At 48.0% G+C, this 17,562-nt stretch overlaps 1 protein-coding gene across 1 annotated transcript in view; it reads left to right on the top strand.

The window, feature by feature from the left end:
* LOC140431054 (CD81 antigen-like) overlaps positions 1-17,562 on the top strand; it is a 111,090-nt gene that overhangs the window by 79,231 nt on the left and 14,297 nt on the right. Inside the window, exons 3-5 of the mRNA XM_072518971.1 lie at positions 3,890-3,987; positions 13,677-13,751; positions 14,581-14,697. Coding sequence (XP_072375072.1) covers positions 3,890-3,987; positions 13,677-13,751; positions 14,581-14,697 — 290 coding nt within the window. The remainder of the gene's footprint in view (positions 1-3,889; positions 3,988-13,676; positions 13,752-14,580; positions 14,698-17,562) is intronic.

Below are 17,562 nucleotides of genomic sequence, written 5' to 3'. Positions count from 1 at the left end.
TGCTAAATTTGCCATTGACACTAAAGTAGGAAAGAAAGTTGTGAAGAAGACATAAGTGGGCTACAAAGGGATATTAATAGGTTCAGGAAGTGGACAAATACCTGGAAAATGGAGTATAATATGGGAAGGAATTGACAAAGAATAAAAAAGCAACATATTATCTAAATGATGAGAGATTGCGGAGCTCTTGAGGGGTAGAGGGTTCTCGGTGGCCTTGTGCATGAATCACAAGGCTAGCATGCATGTGCCACATAAAATTGGGAAAGCTAATAGAATGTTATTGTTTACAGTGAGGGGAATTGATTACAAAAGTAGGGAGGCTATGCTTCAGTTGTTTAGGGCATTGGTGAGACCACATCTGGAGTACTGTACAGCATTGATCTCCTTATTTAAGGAAATGCTGGAAACAGTTCAGAAAAGGTTCACCAGACTAATACCTGAAGTGGGTAGGTTGTTTTATGAGGGAAGGTTGGACAGGATAGGCTAGTATCTGCTGGAGTTTAGAAGAGGTGACTTAATGGAAACCTACAAGATGCTGAGTCATCTTGATGGGGTGAAAATGGAGAGGTTTTTTCCTCTTGGGAGAGAATCTGGAACTAGGGACCACTGTTTCAAAATAAGGGGTTTCTCATTTAAGACCTAGATGAGAATTTTCTTTCTGACGATTAAGCGTATTTTGGAATACTCTTCCTCGGTGGTGGAACCAGAGTGTTTGAATATTTTAAAGGCAGAGCTAATGGACTCTTGATTTACAAGGGGGTGAAAGATGGAGGGTAGGCAAGGATGTGGGGTTGAAGTTACAATCCGATCAGTCATGGTCTCATTGAATGGCGGAGCAGGCTTGAGGGGCCAAGTGCCCTAGTCCTAATTTGTATCACCATCCCTGGGTATGTCCTGCCCCATTGGCATGACAGACCTGCTAGAGGTAGGGATACAGTGGTATGAGGTCAGGATGGTGTGGCTTGGGGAGTCCTTAAGAAATGCACAGTAAGGTTCATTGCCATCTTAGAAGTTGAGGAAGAAGTTAATGTTCTGGGTGGTGCTTATTATCCTTCAGTGCATCAGGCCCGAGCTGTTTAGTCTCAGCTGGCTGGTCTTCCCCAGTACCACCGGCCTGCCTGCCTGCCCACCAAGCAGCTGGTTCACAGTGCCTTGTAAACCACTGTCCTTGTACCAGCCTAGTGATTGGTAGTGCATCACAGCAAGAAAACAAATTTTGAAACACAAATTAATCTAAAAGAGGCTTTTATTCAAGTCCTGGCACGGGGGCAGCATGGTGTTGGTTGTGTCCTGATAATGTCTTTGTGAGTCAGTAGTACTACATCTCAGTACAAAGGGTTTATAGAATGCACGCCACATCAAACAGATGCATATTGTATTCTGGTCATAGCCAGAGGTGGTGTGATAGGGTTCAGTGACTGCCCCCTTCAGCTCCCGTTAACTGTGACACTTTTTCTATGCCGCATGTTTTTATTTTGCTGTTTCACTCTCCGCATTTAGTTTCTTGCTGGTATTTGGATGTAGATTTGTATTGAAAGCCTGGTATATTTGGTGTCATGTTTGTCTTTTGGTCAGGAGGTCCAAGGATCAAGAGAGGCTGATATTGCAGAGTTAAATTGTTGGCGATATTGTCCATCGAGCTGATTGCTTTAAAGACCTGTCTGCCTGCCCTGTGGGTTCAACTGGCCATCAAAATTCCCATTGAAAAGGAGCAGGTGTTCTTAATAATAATAGTCCTTATTGTCACAAGTCGGCTTACATTAACACTGCAATGAAGTTACTGTGTAAATGCCCTAGTCTCCACATTCTGGCACCTGTTCAGGGCCACGGAGAGAATTCAGAATGTCCAATTAAACCTGTTCAACCTAACGGCACGTCTTTTGGGAAATTGATGGGGACCTTTGATCGGCCTCTGGAGATGGACCAAGCGCACAGGGCGCTGAGGAATGGGCCACACGCAGGCGAGTCGCCCAGGGCGATGGTGGTGCGAATGCACCTCTCTGGTCAAGAAGAAGATCCTTCGATGGGCGAAACAGACCAGGAAATGTACCTGGGAAGGGAATGAGCTGCGGTGCACCAGGACCTTGGGGAAGGCTGCCCTCTTTAAAAAGGGGGTGAAGTTTGGGATATTGTACCCAGCCCGCCTGTGGGTGACTTTCCAGAAGCGCGAGCTTTATTTTGACAGGCCAGAGGTGGAATTCTGATATGGGAAATAGTGGACTGGGAGGAGTGTGAGGACATTGAACTTGGAGGAGTTTTGTGTGCTTTGCTGGTGGGTTTTCCGGGGCAAGTTTTCAGGGGGGAAGCAACGATTGGTGAGTGTGCCTTTTGTTACTCTTTAGAGTTGGATGGTTGGGTTGATTGGGGGCGGGGAAAGGGGAACTGGAGGGAGGAAGGACGGTTGGAGGCCTTGGATGGGGGTCACCATGCAAGCTGGGCGAGCTAGCTAACGGAAGTGAGATGGAGGGTGGGGGGGGGGGTTGCCAGGAGGAAGACATGGTTGGGGGGCTGGGTCTTTATTTGAGGGTAGGTGGGACTCTTGAGCCGCCAAAAGTTGGTGTGGGTGAGCGACCGGGTGGAATAGGGGCTTTTCACAGTAACTTCATTGAAGCCTACTTCTGACAAGCTATTATTATTATTATTATTATTATTATTAATTCCTGAGGCTGGAGAAGGTACAGTTCGTTTTGAGGGGGGTCGGCATTCCCCTGGAGGTGGGAGCCATTTTTGGATTTCTTTAAAGAGGTTTGCGAGGTCAGCAAGGGGGGTGGGGGGGTTAAAATGGGGAAGGCGGGATGTGAGGACGAGTTGGGAGCAGGGGGAGGGAGTGGGGACTGCTTATTGATTTGTTTGGTAGTTATTCTGACTTTGGTTGTATATATGAAAATGCCTTGAATAAAAATATTTTAAGAAAAAATATGCCACGGTAACATTGGGTTCCTGTTATTCAGACAGTAAGGGGATAAATTGCATATTCTCCTGTGTCAATCTTATCAGTCCCAACACTGTCGCAGTAAAATACCATCAGAAATGGAGCCTGCCATTTATTGGAATGATTAGTGCAGAATGGATTCCACTCATGCTTGCCTCTTTACTAAAAGTGCCGAGCAGCATCAGAATGCTCTCCAGTGTCGACGATTTAAAGCCCCCTGGCCTCTGGGTGCTTTCATTTACCTCAAAGCATGTGCACGGTTTAGTATCTATTCTTGTGAACAGAATTAGGCAGATGCACCTATAACTGTTGGCAGTCATCTATTTCTTGCTCTGTAATAGATCCACCCAAATATAGCATTTGAAATATTTAAAATAGTTGCAAATGTGACAATTATTGAAATAGTTTTTTTTTAAAGAAAAAGGGATTACTGCGTTTGCTGTTGTCATGGTGCAGATATTTCTGGAGCTCAATGATGTGCGTGGGGACTGTGCTGTCACCAGAATAGTTTGCTTATTCCAGGCCTCCCTTTGTTCTAGTTGTGGTTCATTCTTGCACCTCTGCACTCTTCACTACCCCACCTCCCCGCATTCTCCTTGATCATCCCATCCCCATCTCTTCACTGATAAGTCTGTCCCTGAGGTTAACTTCTCGTATCTTGCCCACTTGCCACTCTTCCCTAATCGACGCAGTGAGTGTTAGCAGATAGCCAACCATGAAGCCATTAGTAGTGGACTCAATCCTGTCCCCACCTGCCACATATCCAGCAGTGCCTGTTATGGATCAATATTCCAAAATTACAGTAAAAGTAGCCACACCCAGTTACAAACGTAAGAAAGGAAGAGGGATAAGAACATTGGGTGAGCAGGCATAGCAGTGAGCTGAATAAAGTAGTGTTTCTGTACTTGCCTCTCCTATTGAGTACTATGTTAATCTCTGCCCTTTCTCTCCTCACAGGAGTCTACATTCTGATTGGTGTTGGAGCTGTGATGATGATTGTCGGTTTTCTTGGTTGCTATGGTGCCATCCAGGAATCCCAATGCATGCTGGGAACGGTAAAACACACATTCCTTTCTGTTTGCATCTCTGTTGTTGTTTGTCTTTCACACCCAGAGACCGGGTTGCTGGCTCCAGAATACAATTCTGATGCCTGTCTGTGTTCACTGCTGCAATTTGGTGATCTACAGTAATAGATAAACTCCCTTTTTGCTTGGAGGTTTAAAATGTTGGAAAGCTAGCAAGAAGCAAGCAGAAGTACTTTTTCTCGATTTGTGTATGTGCCCAATAAGCCCCTCGCCCTGTCCTGCAGATTGTTACTGGGTACAGCAACATGGGTACCGCTGCAGCACATCTTTGGCACATCACTTAAGCATCAATTTATACATCTGCCTGCCAAAATGCTCACAGGCTATGTTTATCCATGAGGACAATGTGAGACATCACAGCAAACCCAAGTTAGCCTAACATCTATCATTGAGAAAATGCTGGAATCCATTATTAAGGAGGTAGTAGCAGGACATTTAGAAAATCAATATACAATCAAACAAGAGTCCTGGTTTTGAGAGAGAAATAGAATTTGACAAATTTGTTCTTTCATGTAATAAGTTGATGTGGGGAATCAGTAGAGGTAGTGTATTTGGATTTCCAAAAGGCATTTGATAAAAGGTGACTGCATAAGAGCTCATTGTTTTGGGGGATATATTAGTGTGTTGGGGTGATATATTAGTGTGTTGGGGTGATATATTAGTGTGTTGGGGTGATATATTAGTGTGTTGGGGTGATATATTAGTGTGTATAGGCGATCAACTAACTAACCGGAAACAGTGTCCCGATAAGTGGGTCGTATTCAGGTCAGCAAATGGGTAACGCAGGAATCCGTTCTGGAGCTTTACAATCTACATTAATGACTGAGATGAAGGGGAAGATTATTGTAGCCAAATGTTAAAGATACAGTAAGTTCCTACTCACTAAGTTGTGGTTGTTCCTGAAAATTGCAACGTTAAATGAAACAACTGAATCATGGGTTCCTTAGGAATTGGTGTTAAAGCCGGAGTTTGATTCCTTTTGGACATTTCATGCCTGGAATAACTAATGTACAAGATGATGTATTGTACCGTACATATGCAGCACTGTACATTCCCAGCTGGAATAACTTGGAAAATAAAATCATTGACTCTAATAGAAATACTACATACATTGGAATTAGATTGCACAATCATCCAAACAAGGCTGAGTAACACAGCTTTTGTGTCTCACCACAGCACTCCTGAAATTCAGCTCAACCTTTTGCTTGCTTTCCGTTCCACGCGGTGTCTCTTTTTCTCTCCTTTCTCACTCTGTGCGCGGTGTGGAATGTCAATGGAGCTGGAGCTGGGGGTGGGGAGGGGTTGGGTCTCCACCCTACCTCCCTCCACCCCACCATAGGTTATTCCCAGTTTGGAGACCGGCAGCTTTTTGTCCCTGCCCTCCTGCTCCTGGAATCTGGGTCTTGCTATCCCTGCAGCAACATTCAAGGTGGATAATGGGGAACCGGCCGATGAGGTGTACTTGGATTTCCAAAAGGCATTTGACAAAGTACCACATCAAAGATTACTATACAAGATACGAGCCCCTGGTGTACGACGTAACATATTTAAAAAATATATATATATTTTATTTAAGTTTTTTGGCCAAACATAACCATACGTAGTGTTTCTTTTACACAACAATAAAGCAATATAAATAACCATGGCCAGTTTTAAACAAATAAATAAGTAATATATAAACAAAAACAAAAAACAAAACTAAATGGCAACTGCCTTGTCCAAAATAAATACTCCAAAAATACAATCCAATATACAATTACATATACAAAATACATATACAATAACATCCCTGAGAGTCTGTCCGATTCCACCCCCCCCCCCCTCGGTTGCTGCTGTTGTCTACTTCTTTTCCATTCCCTCTATTTTTCTGTGAGGTAGTCGACGAACGGTTGCCACCGCCTGGCGAACCCCTGAGCCGAACCCCTTAACACAAACGTAATCCGTTCTAACTTTATAAACCCTGCCATATTGTTTATCCAGGTCTCCACACCCGGGGGTTTGGCTTCCTTCCACATTAACAATATCCTGCGCCGGGCTACAAGGGACGCAAAGGCCAACACATCAGCCTCTCTCGCCTCCTGCACTCACGGCTCTTCTGCAACCCCAAATATAGCCAACCCCCAGTTTGGTTCGACCCGGACCCCCACCACCTTCGAAAGCACCTTTGCCACCCCCACCCAGAACCCCTGTAGTGCCGGGCATGACCAGAACATGTGGGTGTGATTCGCTGGGCCTCTCGAGCATCTTGCACACCTATCCTCTATCCCCAAAAATTTACTGAGCCGTGCTCCAGTCATATGCGCCCTGTGTAACACCTTAAATTGTATCAGGCTTAGCCTGGCACACGAGGACGATGAGTTTACCCTACGTAGGGCATCAGCCCACAGCCCCTCCTCAATCTCCTCCCCCAGTTCTTCTTCCCATTTCCCTTTCAGCTCCTCTACCATGATCTCCCCCTCGTCCCTCATCTCCCTGTATATGTCCGCCACCTTACCGTCCCCCACCCATGTCTCTGAGATCACTCTATCCTGTACTTCCTGCGTCGGGAGCTGCGGGAATTCCCTCACCTGTTGCCTCGCAAAAGCCCTCAATTGCATATACCGAAATGCATTCCCTTGGGGCAACCCATATTTCTCCGTCAACGCTCCCAGACTCTCAAACGTCCCATCTACAAATAGATCTCATAGTTGTACTACCCCAGCTCTTTGCCATGCTCCAAATCCCCCATCCATTCTCCCCGGAACGAACCTATGATTGTTTCTTATCGGGGACCGCACCGAAGCTCCCGTCCCTCCCCTATGCCGTCTCCACTGCCCCCAAATTTTCAATGTAGCCACCACCACCGGGCTTGTGGTGTATTTCTTCGGTGAGAACGGCAACGGCGCCGTCACCATTGCTTGCAGGCTAGTCCCCCTGCAGGACGCCCTCTCCAATCTCTTCCACGCCACTCCCTCCCCTTCTCCCATCCACTTACACACCATTGAAACATTGGCGGCCCAGTAGTACTCACTGAGGCTCGGTAGTGCCAGCCCCCCCCTGTCCCTACTACGCTGCAAGAATCCCCGCCTCACTCTCGGGGTCTTCCCAGCCCACACAAAACTCATAATACTCTTCTCAATTCTTTTGAAAAAAGCCTTCGTGATCACCACCGGGAGGCACTGGAACACAAAAAGGAATCTCAGGAGGACCACCATTTTAACCGCCTGCACCCTACCTGCCAATGACAGGGACACCATGTCCCATCTCTTGAAATCCTCCTCCATCTGTTCCACCAACCGTGTTAAATTTAACCTATGTAATGTACCCCAATTCTTGGCTATCTGGATCCCCAGGTACCGGAGGTCCCTTGTTACCTACCTCAACGGTAAATCCGCTATCTCTCTGCTCTGCTCCCCTGGATGCACCACAAATAACTCACTTTTCCCCATGTTCAGTTTATACCCCGAAAAATCCTCAAACTCCCCAAGTATCCGCATTATCTCTGGCATCCCCTCCGCCGGGTCCGCCACATATAGCAACAAATCATCCGCATACAGAGATACCCGGTGTTATTCTCTTTCCCCCCCCCCCCCCCCCCCCCCCAAGTACTCCCACTTCCTGGAACCCCTCAGTGCTATGGCCAGGGGTTCAATCGCCAATGCAAACAATAACGGGGACAGAGGACATCCCTGCCTCGTCCCTCTATGGAGCCGAAAATAGTCAGACCCCCGTCCATTCGTGACCACGCACGCCATCGGGGCCCTATACAGCAACTGTACTCGCCTGATATACCCATCCCCAAAGCCAAATCTCCTCAGCACCTCCCACAAATAATCCCACTCCACTCTATCAAATGCTTTCTCTGCATCCATCGCCACCACTATCTCCGCTTCCCCCTCTGGTGGGGCATCATCATTACCCCTAACAGCCTCCGTATATTCGTATTCAGCTGTCTCCCCTTCACAAACCCAGTTTGGTCCTCATGGACCACCCCCGGGACACAATCCTCTATCCTCATTGCCATTAACTTGGCCAGAATCTTAGCATCCACATTCAGGAGGGAAATGGGCCTGTATGACCCGCATTGCAGCGGGTCTTTTTCCTTCTTTAGGAGGAGTGATATCGTTGCCTCTGACATAGTCGGGGGCAGCTGCCCCCTTTCCCTCGCCTCATTAAAGGTTCTCATCAGTAGCGGGGCCAGCAAGTCCAAATATTTCTTATAGAATTCAACTGGGAATCCGTCTGGTCCCGGGGCCTTCCCCGCCTTCATGCTTCCAATCCCTTTCACTACTTCCTCCGTCTCAATCTGTGCTCCCAGTCCCTCTCCTGCTCCTCCACCTTAGGAAATTCCAGCTGATCCAGAAAGCACATCATTCTCTCCTTCCCGTCCAGGGGCTGCGCTTCATATAAAATGCCTTGAACACTCCATTCACTCTCTCCGCTCCCCGCTCCATCTCTCCCTCCTCATCTCTCACCCCCCCTATCTCCCTCGCTGCTCCCCTTTTCCTCAGTTGGTGGGCCAACAACCTACTCGCCTTCTCCCCATATTCGTACTGTCCCCCCTGTGCCTTCCTCCATTGTGCCTCTGCATTACCTGTAGTCAACAAGTCAAATTCTACATGTAGCCTTTGCCTTTCCCTGTACAGTCCCTCCTCCGGTGCCTCCGCGTATTGTCTGTCCACCCTCAGAAGTTCTTTCAACAACCGCTCCCTTTCCCTACCCTCCTGCTTTCCTTTATGTGCCCTGATAGATATCAGCTCTCCTCTAACCACTGCCTTCAGTGCCTCCCAGACCACTCCCACCTGTACCTCCCCATTATCATTAAGTTCCAAGTACCTTTCAATACACTCCCTCACCCTTAAACACCCCCCCTCATCTGCCAATAATCCCATGTCCATTCTCCAGGGTGGAAGCTGTTGTTTTTCTTCCCCTATCTCCAGGTCCACCCAGTGTGGAGCATGATCCGAGATGGCTATAGCCGTGTACTCCGTCCCCGTCACCTTTGGGATCAGTGCCCTTCCTAAAACAAAAAAATCTATTCGTGAAAATACTTTATGTACATAGGAGAAAAACGAAAACTCCTTACTCCTAGGTCTACTAAATCTCCAGGGATCATCTTCTCCCATCTGCACCATAAAATCCTTAAGCACCCTAGCTGCAGCCGGCCTCCTGGACCTCGATCTGTCCAGCCCTGGGTCCAGAACCGTATTAAAGTCTCCACCCATTACCAACTTCCCCACTTCTAGGTCCGGGATTCGTCCTAACATATGCCTCATAAAATTGGCATCATCCCAGTTCGGGGCATACACGTTCACTAATACCACCGCCTCCCCTTGCAGTTTGTCACTCACCATCACGTATCTGCCGCCACTATAGTCTTTGCCTCCAACATTACCCGCTTCCCCTCTAGTATGGCCACCCCCCTGTTTTTTGCATCTAGCCCCGAATGAAATACCTGCCCCACCCATCCTTTGCGAAGTCTAACCTGGTCTATCAGCTTCAGATGCGTCTCCTGAAGCATAACCACATCTACCTTAAGTTTCTTTAGGTGTGCGAGTACCCGTGCCCTCTTAATCGGCCCGTTCAGCCCTCTCACATTCCACGTGATCAACCGGGTTGGGGGGCTCTTTACCCCCCCCCCCTTGACGACTAGCCATTTCCTTTTTCAATCCAGCTCCTCACCCGGTTCCCACGTAGCTGTATCCCCCCCCAGGCGGCGCCCCCCCCCCCCCATACCAGCTCCCCCTTCTCCCCAGCAGCAGCAACCCAGTTAACCCCCCCCCCCCCCCCGCTAGATCCCAAGCTAGCGTAATTGCACCCCCCATGTTGCTCCCAGAAGTCAGCAAACTCTGGCCTACCTCGGCTTCCCCCCGTGACCTCGGCTCACACTGTGCGAGGCCCCCTCCTTCCTGCTTCCCTGTTCCCGCCATGATTACCATAGCGCGGAAACAAAGCCCGCGCTTCCCTTTTGGCCCCGCCCCCAATGGCCGGCGCCCTCAGCTCCTCATCCTCCCTCACGACATGGGGAAGAGAGAGAAGTTACAGGGTCGCAGGTTTAACAACTTGGGAAGTCCTCTCTTCCCCCTTTTTCCCCCTTCATCCCACAAATTCACCCCCCCACTTTTGTCCCAAACGTTCTTTTTCTGGCCCGCTCACTCCAGCTTCTCCTCGACAATAAATGTCCACGCCTCGTCTGCCGTTTCGAAGTAGTGGTGTTTCCCTAGATGTGTGACCCATAGTCTTGCCGGTTGCAGCATTCCGAATTTGACCTTTTATGCAACACCGCCTTGGCCCGATTAAAGCTTGCCCTCCTTCTCGCCACCTCCGCATTCCAATCTTGATATACGCGGATCACCGCATTCTCCCACCTACTGCTCCAAGTTTTCTTTGCCCATCTGAGGACCATCTCTCTGTCCTTATATCGGAGAAATCTCACCACTATTGCTCGAGGAATTTCTCCAGCCCTCGGACTTCGCGCCATAACCCGATAGGCTCCCTCCACCTCCAGCGGACCCGTCGGGGCCTCCGATCCCATTAACGAGTGCAGCATCGTGCTCACATATGCCCCGACGTCCGCCCCTTTTGCACCTTCGGGAAGACCAAGAATCCTTAGGTTCTTCCTCCTCGCATTATTCTCCAGCACCTCCAGCCTTTCCACACATCTTTTGTGTTGTGCCTCGTGGATCTCCGTTTTCACCACCAGGCCCTGTATGTCGTCCTCATTTCAGCAGCCTTTGCCTTCACGACCCGAAGCTCCTGTTCCTGGGTCTTTTGCTCCTCCTTTAGCCCCTCAATCGCTTGTAATATCGGGGCCAACAGCTCCTTCTTCGTCTCCTTTTTGAGTTCATCTACGCAACACCGCAGGAACTATTGTTGGTCCGGGCCCCATATTAAACTGCCTCCTTCCGACGCCATCTTGCTTTGTGCCTGCCTTCCTGGCCGCTGCTCTTGAGGATCCACCGCAATCCGGCTACTTTCCTCTCTTTTTTTTTCCATCCGTGTCCAGGGGGGATTCCCTTCTGAATTACCACAGTGTTATTTGCCGTTAAAATTGCCGATGGGGCTCCTATTAAGAGCCCAAAAGTCCGTTCCGCCGGGAGCTGCCGAAACGTGCGACTTAGCTGGTCATCGCTGCACCCGGAAGTCCCCGACGTAACATATTAGCACGAGGCAAAGGATTTTTGGTTAGCTTGGGAAGTGGAGAATAGATTGAAACCGGCATTTTCAGATTGGTAAGCTTAACTAGTGGAGTGGCACAGGGATCAATGCTGAATCGCCCACTATTTACAGCCTTTTTAATGATTGGAAGAAGGGGCAGTGTATCCTGATTTGCTGATGACACCAAGATAGGTAGGAAAGTATGTATGTTATCAAGAGGATGTCCAGTGTCTGCAAAGCGATATAGACTTGTTCAGTGAGTGGGCAAACATTTAGCAGATGGTGTAAAACATGAGTAAATATGAACTTGTTCATTTTAGCAGGAATAGAAAAGCAGTATACTATTTAAATAGAGAGAGATTGCAGACCCCATGGTATAGAGGGATCTGGGTGTCTGGTGCATCGACTCAAAGTTAGTATGCAGTTATGGCAAGTGATTAGGAAGGTGAACGGAATGTTGGCTTTTATTGCAAGAAAGGAATATGAAACTGGGAAAGTTACTGCAACTGTACAGGGCCTTGGTGAGACCACAGTTGGACAACTGTGTACAGTTTTGGTCTCCTTATTTGGGGGAAAAAATGATAGAATTGTTTTGGAAGCAGTTCAGAGAAGGTTCACTCGACTCATTCCTGGGATGAAGGAGGGTCGGGCAGGTTGGGCCTATACTGATTGCAGTTTAGAAGAATAAGAGGTGATATTGAAACCCTGAGGGAACTGGATAGGGTGGATACCTGGCGGATGCTTCATCTTGCAGGAGGTTAGAACCAAGGGCAAACTGAGATGGGGAGAAACCTTCTCTCCAACAGGGTCCTTGGTGTGTGGAATTCTCTTCACCAGAAAGTAGTGGAGCCTACATCTTTGAATTTATTCAAGGCAGAGTTAGATTTTTATTAGGCGACGGAGTCTAGGATTACAGGGATTGACAGGAAAGTGGAGCTGAGACCACAGCTAGATCAGCCATCTTATTAAATGGTGGAACAGGTTCGACTGGCCAAATGGCCTACTCCTGCTCCTTTGTTCCCATGAAATACTGTAGGATGTATTATTAATGTGGGAAAATGTGAGGTTCACGTTGGCAAGAAGACTAGAAAAGCCGAGTATTATTTAAATGGAGAGAGACTAGTACAGATTTGTGTGTCTTGTACATGAATCTTAAAATGTTAGCAAGTAATTAGAAGGCAAATGGAATGTTTCAGTGGGAATGGAATATCAGTAGGAAGTCTTGGCTACAACAGTACAGAATACTGATTACAATTTTGGTCTTGAGAGGAGCTCTTGCATTGTCGGCAGTCCAGAGAAGGTTCACATGGCTGCTCCCTGGGTGAAAGGAGTTGTCTAATGAGGAAAGGTTGAACAAGTTGGCCCTTTGCTCGTTAGCATTTAGAAGAATGAAAGGTGATCTTATTGAAACATAGATTCTGAGGGGGTTTAACAGGGTAGATGCAGAAAGATTTTTCTCTTGTCGGGAAATATAGAACTAAGGGGCACAGTTTAAATAGAAGGGATCTTCACACTTAGCACTGGAGGTTGGGTCATTGAATATATTTAAGGCTGAGCTAGCCAAATTTTTGATGAATGAGTCTAAGGTCATGGGGGACAGGCAAACGTGGAGTTAAGGCTGCAGTTTGATTAGCCATGATCCAAATGATCAACTGCTCCCGCTGCCTATGATTTTGATAAATCTTTGTCTTTTGAGATTTTAAATACCGGTGTGTGTATATAAGGGCAACCGGTGAATGTGTTGTATTTGGATTTTCAAAAAGAATTCTGTAAGATGCTGTGCAGAATCGCATCCCCCGTCTGCTGTGCGGCATCCCCCCTCGATTATGCCCCCCCCCCCCCCCTCCCCCTCTGCTGCGTGGAGACTCTTCAGCAGGTAGAAGTGCCTCAAATAGATTTAAATGGGTATTCTATACATGGCTAGGACCGCAAAGCGGTTTCGATGGTCGACTGATTCTCTTGCGCAGTAGAATCTGTCAACTAAGAGATGGAAACACGTCTGAAGTAGATGTGAAATGATTTTTGAGGCCCGGGAATAGCAAGATTGAAAAGTAATCTTTTCTTGTCCCATGTTGTAGTCGCCATCTTCCTCCTCTTATCTTCCATTACTTTCAGTCCCTTAAAATATCATGTTTAAGATCCGTCATTTGATTATTCTGCAACTTCCTCCAACATTCTGTTTGCTTCCTGGATATTGGCTCCTCTGACTATCATGCCCTTTACAATATACCTCACTTCATACTGCAGTTTGTGCTACAAAACAATCTTGACCCAATTCTCGAAGTTCACTCTGAACTCATCCACTTTTTCATAGTTCATGTTTCCACTATGATGCTGTGTCCATTCCCCTCTTTCCATTGTGAAGTGCCTCGGTATTAACTTTAATGGCACTATACAGCTTCATTGATTCTGTTGGGTTGTTTGATATGATGGAAAGCCTGTAGCTTATCTGTGTCATGCTATGCAGATGTTAGTGACCAAAGCTGCGTTAATGTTATGTTCTCCCCCTTTTTTTCCTTCAGTTCTTCGCCTGTCTGGTGATCCTATTTGCTTGTGAGGTGGCTGCTGGGATCTGGGGATTTGTAAACAAAGATGAGGTTAGTAATCTCAAGTACTCCTGAATTCCCAAAGTAAGCAGCACTGTGATTGGAGAAGTGGGATGGGAACCTTGTACTGGGTAGCAGAATATGGAGAACTATCCGGCGTATTGTTTGGGAAGGAGGGAGGTTACAAGATCTTGCTTTGGGGACGAAGGGAGGGGACTAACTGACTTTGTTCTGGGGGGAGGGGGGGATAGAATTAACTCCATCTATGCTGGCAAGGCTACAAAGTCATGCATTAATGTGAAACCTTGAGGAACAGAACTGCTGAACCTTGTATTGGGTGAAAGGTGGGGACAAGCAGATCTCAAATGGACGTTTACTGTACCTTAATGGGATTAGGGGGGGACGATTGGATTGTGTACTTGTAGAGGGAGGGGGACTGTACTGACAGCTGAGAGGGAGGTTGAGGGGAGCAGGGAGTGCCACAGGCACCTGGCACTCACTGTCTAGTCTTGTATTCTAACTGCTTGGGTGTGATACCAGAGGGTTATCAATCACCACTTTTGCAAATTTATTTCACTAAGGCTTGGTGGTCTATAGGAAAGAGATGTAACATTGGGATAATAACATGGAATCTTTTGAATGATGTGACCAGGCATCAGTAAGAGTAATGGGAGTGCAGATCTTCCCAGCTCAAAAAAAAAAGGAATTAATGATATATCTTTGAAAAATGTATGAGTCTCCTAAGTGGCAGCAGATGTGATTTTGTGAGTGGAGAGGGTTAGAGCTGGGGACTCTACATCTGCCACCAAAGCATCTCGTTCTTTTGTTTGGAGCTTAAATGTTTTCCAGTGTGGAGCTAAACATTTTATTTTTCTCACAGGTAGCTCGGGAGATTAAAGCGTTCTATGACCAAGCCTCCACAGCTTATATTACACCACTGCAAAGCCAAGAGAAGAAGGAGCAGGCTAAAACTGTGTTGATTGCAATGCACAAGGCGGTGAGACAGACATATTCTCAATTATGCAACGCAATTTGAAGGAGTTCTGGGTGTGAATGAATATCACTCTACTTCCTGTGGTGTTTGGATGTGTTGCTGCGGACTATTTGATCTTGCTGCTTCACCCTGTGCCTAGAATTTCCATCGGGTTTCTCCAGTGGGCGATCCGAGGAGGTGGCCCTCCCATCCACTCCACAGCAATCTGGTGAATGGTGAAAAACTGCAGTTTGTTATTTCTGTTGGGTTTGTGCCAATCTCCTGCCGAGGCTACAGAAATGCCTGTGGAAATTTCTTGTTTGTTTTAATTTTTATTCCGATAGGGAAGCTGTTGTATCTGCCCATTTTGCTACTCTGGAGGAGGGAGGAGATCCCACAATGCTGCCACTGTTTCTATGAAGTTGTTTTGGTCTGGGAGAGGTGGAATGTGGGGGAAGGTCAAGTCACTCATTCAGCGTTGGCTGGGAATTTAATTACATCACTTCAAAATTAGTGAAAGGGAAGTCTTGTGCTGTTTAAAATAAATCGGAATTGCATGAGCAGGATCTGGGACTTCTGATTGGGCGTACAAGGTGGATGAGTTATCTCAGCAATACTGTATCGCAAGGAGGTGAGCAGAGGTTGTGCACATTCTACATCCATCCTGAGAGATGGAGGTAATAGAGTAAGTTACACATTTTCCGTGAGAGGGGTTTTCTCTCGGTGGGGGTGTGCCATGTCATGGCCCTGGGGTGGGGTCATGAGGAAGATGTGTAAGGTAAATAAAATGGAAGGCGATGTTAATGGAAAGACAAGTTTTCGTGTTCGTGTATCTATGGAGCATTGAATTACTTGTTTTGATGAGTAACCGGTGGAGCCTGATGGCTTTTCTGCTGTTATTTTGAATGGACAGAAAATCAGGCACACTCCTTAACGGGCCCCTGTCTGACATGACTGTACTCATTGCGCCGGATAATCTCGAAAAAGGAATATCTGGGGTGAAATTCTCCGGTATTGGCGCGATGTCCGCTGACTGGTGCCCAAAACGGCGCAAATCAGTCTGGCATCGCGCCGCCCCAAAGGTGCGGAATGCTCCGCATCTTTGGGGGCCGAGCCCCAACCTTAAGGGGCTAGGCCCGCGCCGGACGGATTTCCGCCCCGCCAGCTGGCGGAAAAGGCCTTTGGTGCCCCGCCAGCTGGCACGGAAATGACATCTCCGGGCGGCACATGCGCGGGAGCGTTAGCGGCCGCTGATTGCATTCCCGTGCATGCGCAGTGGAGTGAGTCTCTTCCGCCTCCGCCATGGTGGAGACCATGGCGAAAGCGGAAGGAAAAGAGTGCACCCACGGCACAAGCCCGCCCGCGGATCGGTGGGCCCCGATCGCGGGCCAGGCCACTGTGGGGGCACCCCCCGGGGCCAGATCGCCCCGCGCCCCCCCCCCAGGACCCCGGAGCCCGCCCACGCCACCTTGTCCCGCCGGTAAGGTAGGTGGTTTAATCTACGCCGGCGGGACAGGCATTTTAGCAGCGGGACTTCGGCCCATACGGGCCGGAGAATCGCACGGGAAGGCCCGCCAACCGGCGCGGTGCGATTCCCGCCCCCGCCGAATATCCGGTGCCGGAGAATTCTGCAACCGGCGGGGGCGGGATTCACGCCAGCCCCCGGCGATTCTCCGACCCGGCGGGGGGGTCGGAGAATCTCGCCCCTGGTGTGGAGATTCTAGATGCTGAGGGACTGGGAATGGAATTGAGGGGCTACCTGTCTAATGCTGCAAATAATGGGATACAAGCTCCTGGGAATGAGGTCTTGTTATGGTGGAGATATTGATATTCACAGCTCTACATTTAAAGTTTCAGGTACAGGCACCTGGGATGGTGAAAATGATAACTTGGTCTACTTGTCCCTGTTTAAACTGCCAGGCAAGGCGACATGAGCTATTGGGCTTATGAACAAGTGCTAGGCACTCTCGTCTGTGTGTGTCTCTGATATTTGTGGGTCTGCTAGCCTTTCCATTCTGAACCAGTGGGGTGTTGTCAGTTTAGCACTGCTGTATCTGGAGTTAGAAGGCTTTCAGGATCATTAAGACTTATTCTGTTATTATTATACAGGCATGTTCCTGTGAGGAAGAAAGACAAATACGGCAATTTTCGGGAACCTTGGATGACGAATGATATTGTAGGCCTCGTCAAAAAGAAAAAGGAGGCATTTGTCAGGGCTAAAAGGCTGGGAACAGACGAAGCCTGTGTGGCATATAAGGAAAGTAGGAAGGAACTTAAGCAGGGAGTCAGGAGGGCTAGAAGGGGTCATGAAAAGTCATTGGCAAATAGGGTTAAGGAAAATCCCAAGGCTTTTTACACTTACATAAAAAGCGAGAGGGTAGCCAGGGAAAGGGTTGGCCCACTGAAGGATAGGCAAGGGAATCTATGTGTGGAGCCAGAGGAAATGGGCGAGGTACTAAATGAATACTTTGCATCAGTATTCACCAAAGAGAAGGAATTGGTAGATGTTGAGTCTGGAGAAGGGGGTGTAGATAGCCTGGGTCACATTGTGATCCAAAAAGACGAGGTGTTGGGTGTCTTAAAAAATATTAAGGTAGATAAGTCCCCAGGGCCGGATGGGATCTACCCCAGAATACTGAAGGAGGCTGGAGAGGAAATTGCTGAGGCCTTGACAGAAATCTTTGGATCCTCGCTGTCTTCAGGGGATGTCCCGGAGGACTGGAGAATAGCCAATGTTGTTCCTCTGTTTAAGAAGGGTGGCAGGGATAATCCCGGGAACTACAGGCCGGTGAGCCTTACTTCAGTGGTAGGGAAATTACTGGAGAGAATTCTTCGAGACAGGATCTACTCCCATTTGGAAGCAAATGGACGTATTAGTGAGAGGCAGCA

Source organism: Scyliorhinus torazame, chromosome 10 (genome assembly GCF_047496885.1).
Source record: "Scyliorhinus torazame isolate Kashiwa2021f chromosome 10, sScyTor2.1, whole genome shotgun sequence".
Lineage (NCBI taxonomy): Eukaryota > Metazoa > Chordata > Chondrichthyes > Carcharhiniformes > Scyliorhinidae > Scyliorhinus > Scyliorhinus torazame.
The sequence above is the reverse complement of the archived record's forward strand: the minus strand, read 5'-3'. Positions and strand labels throughout refer to the sequence as shown.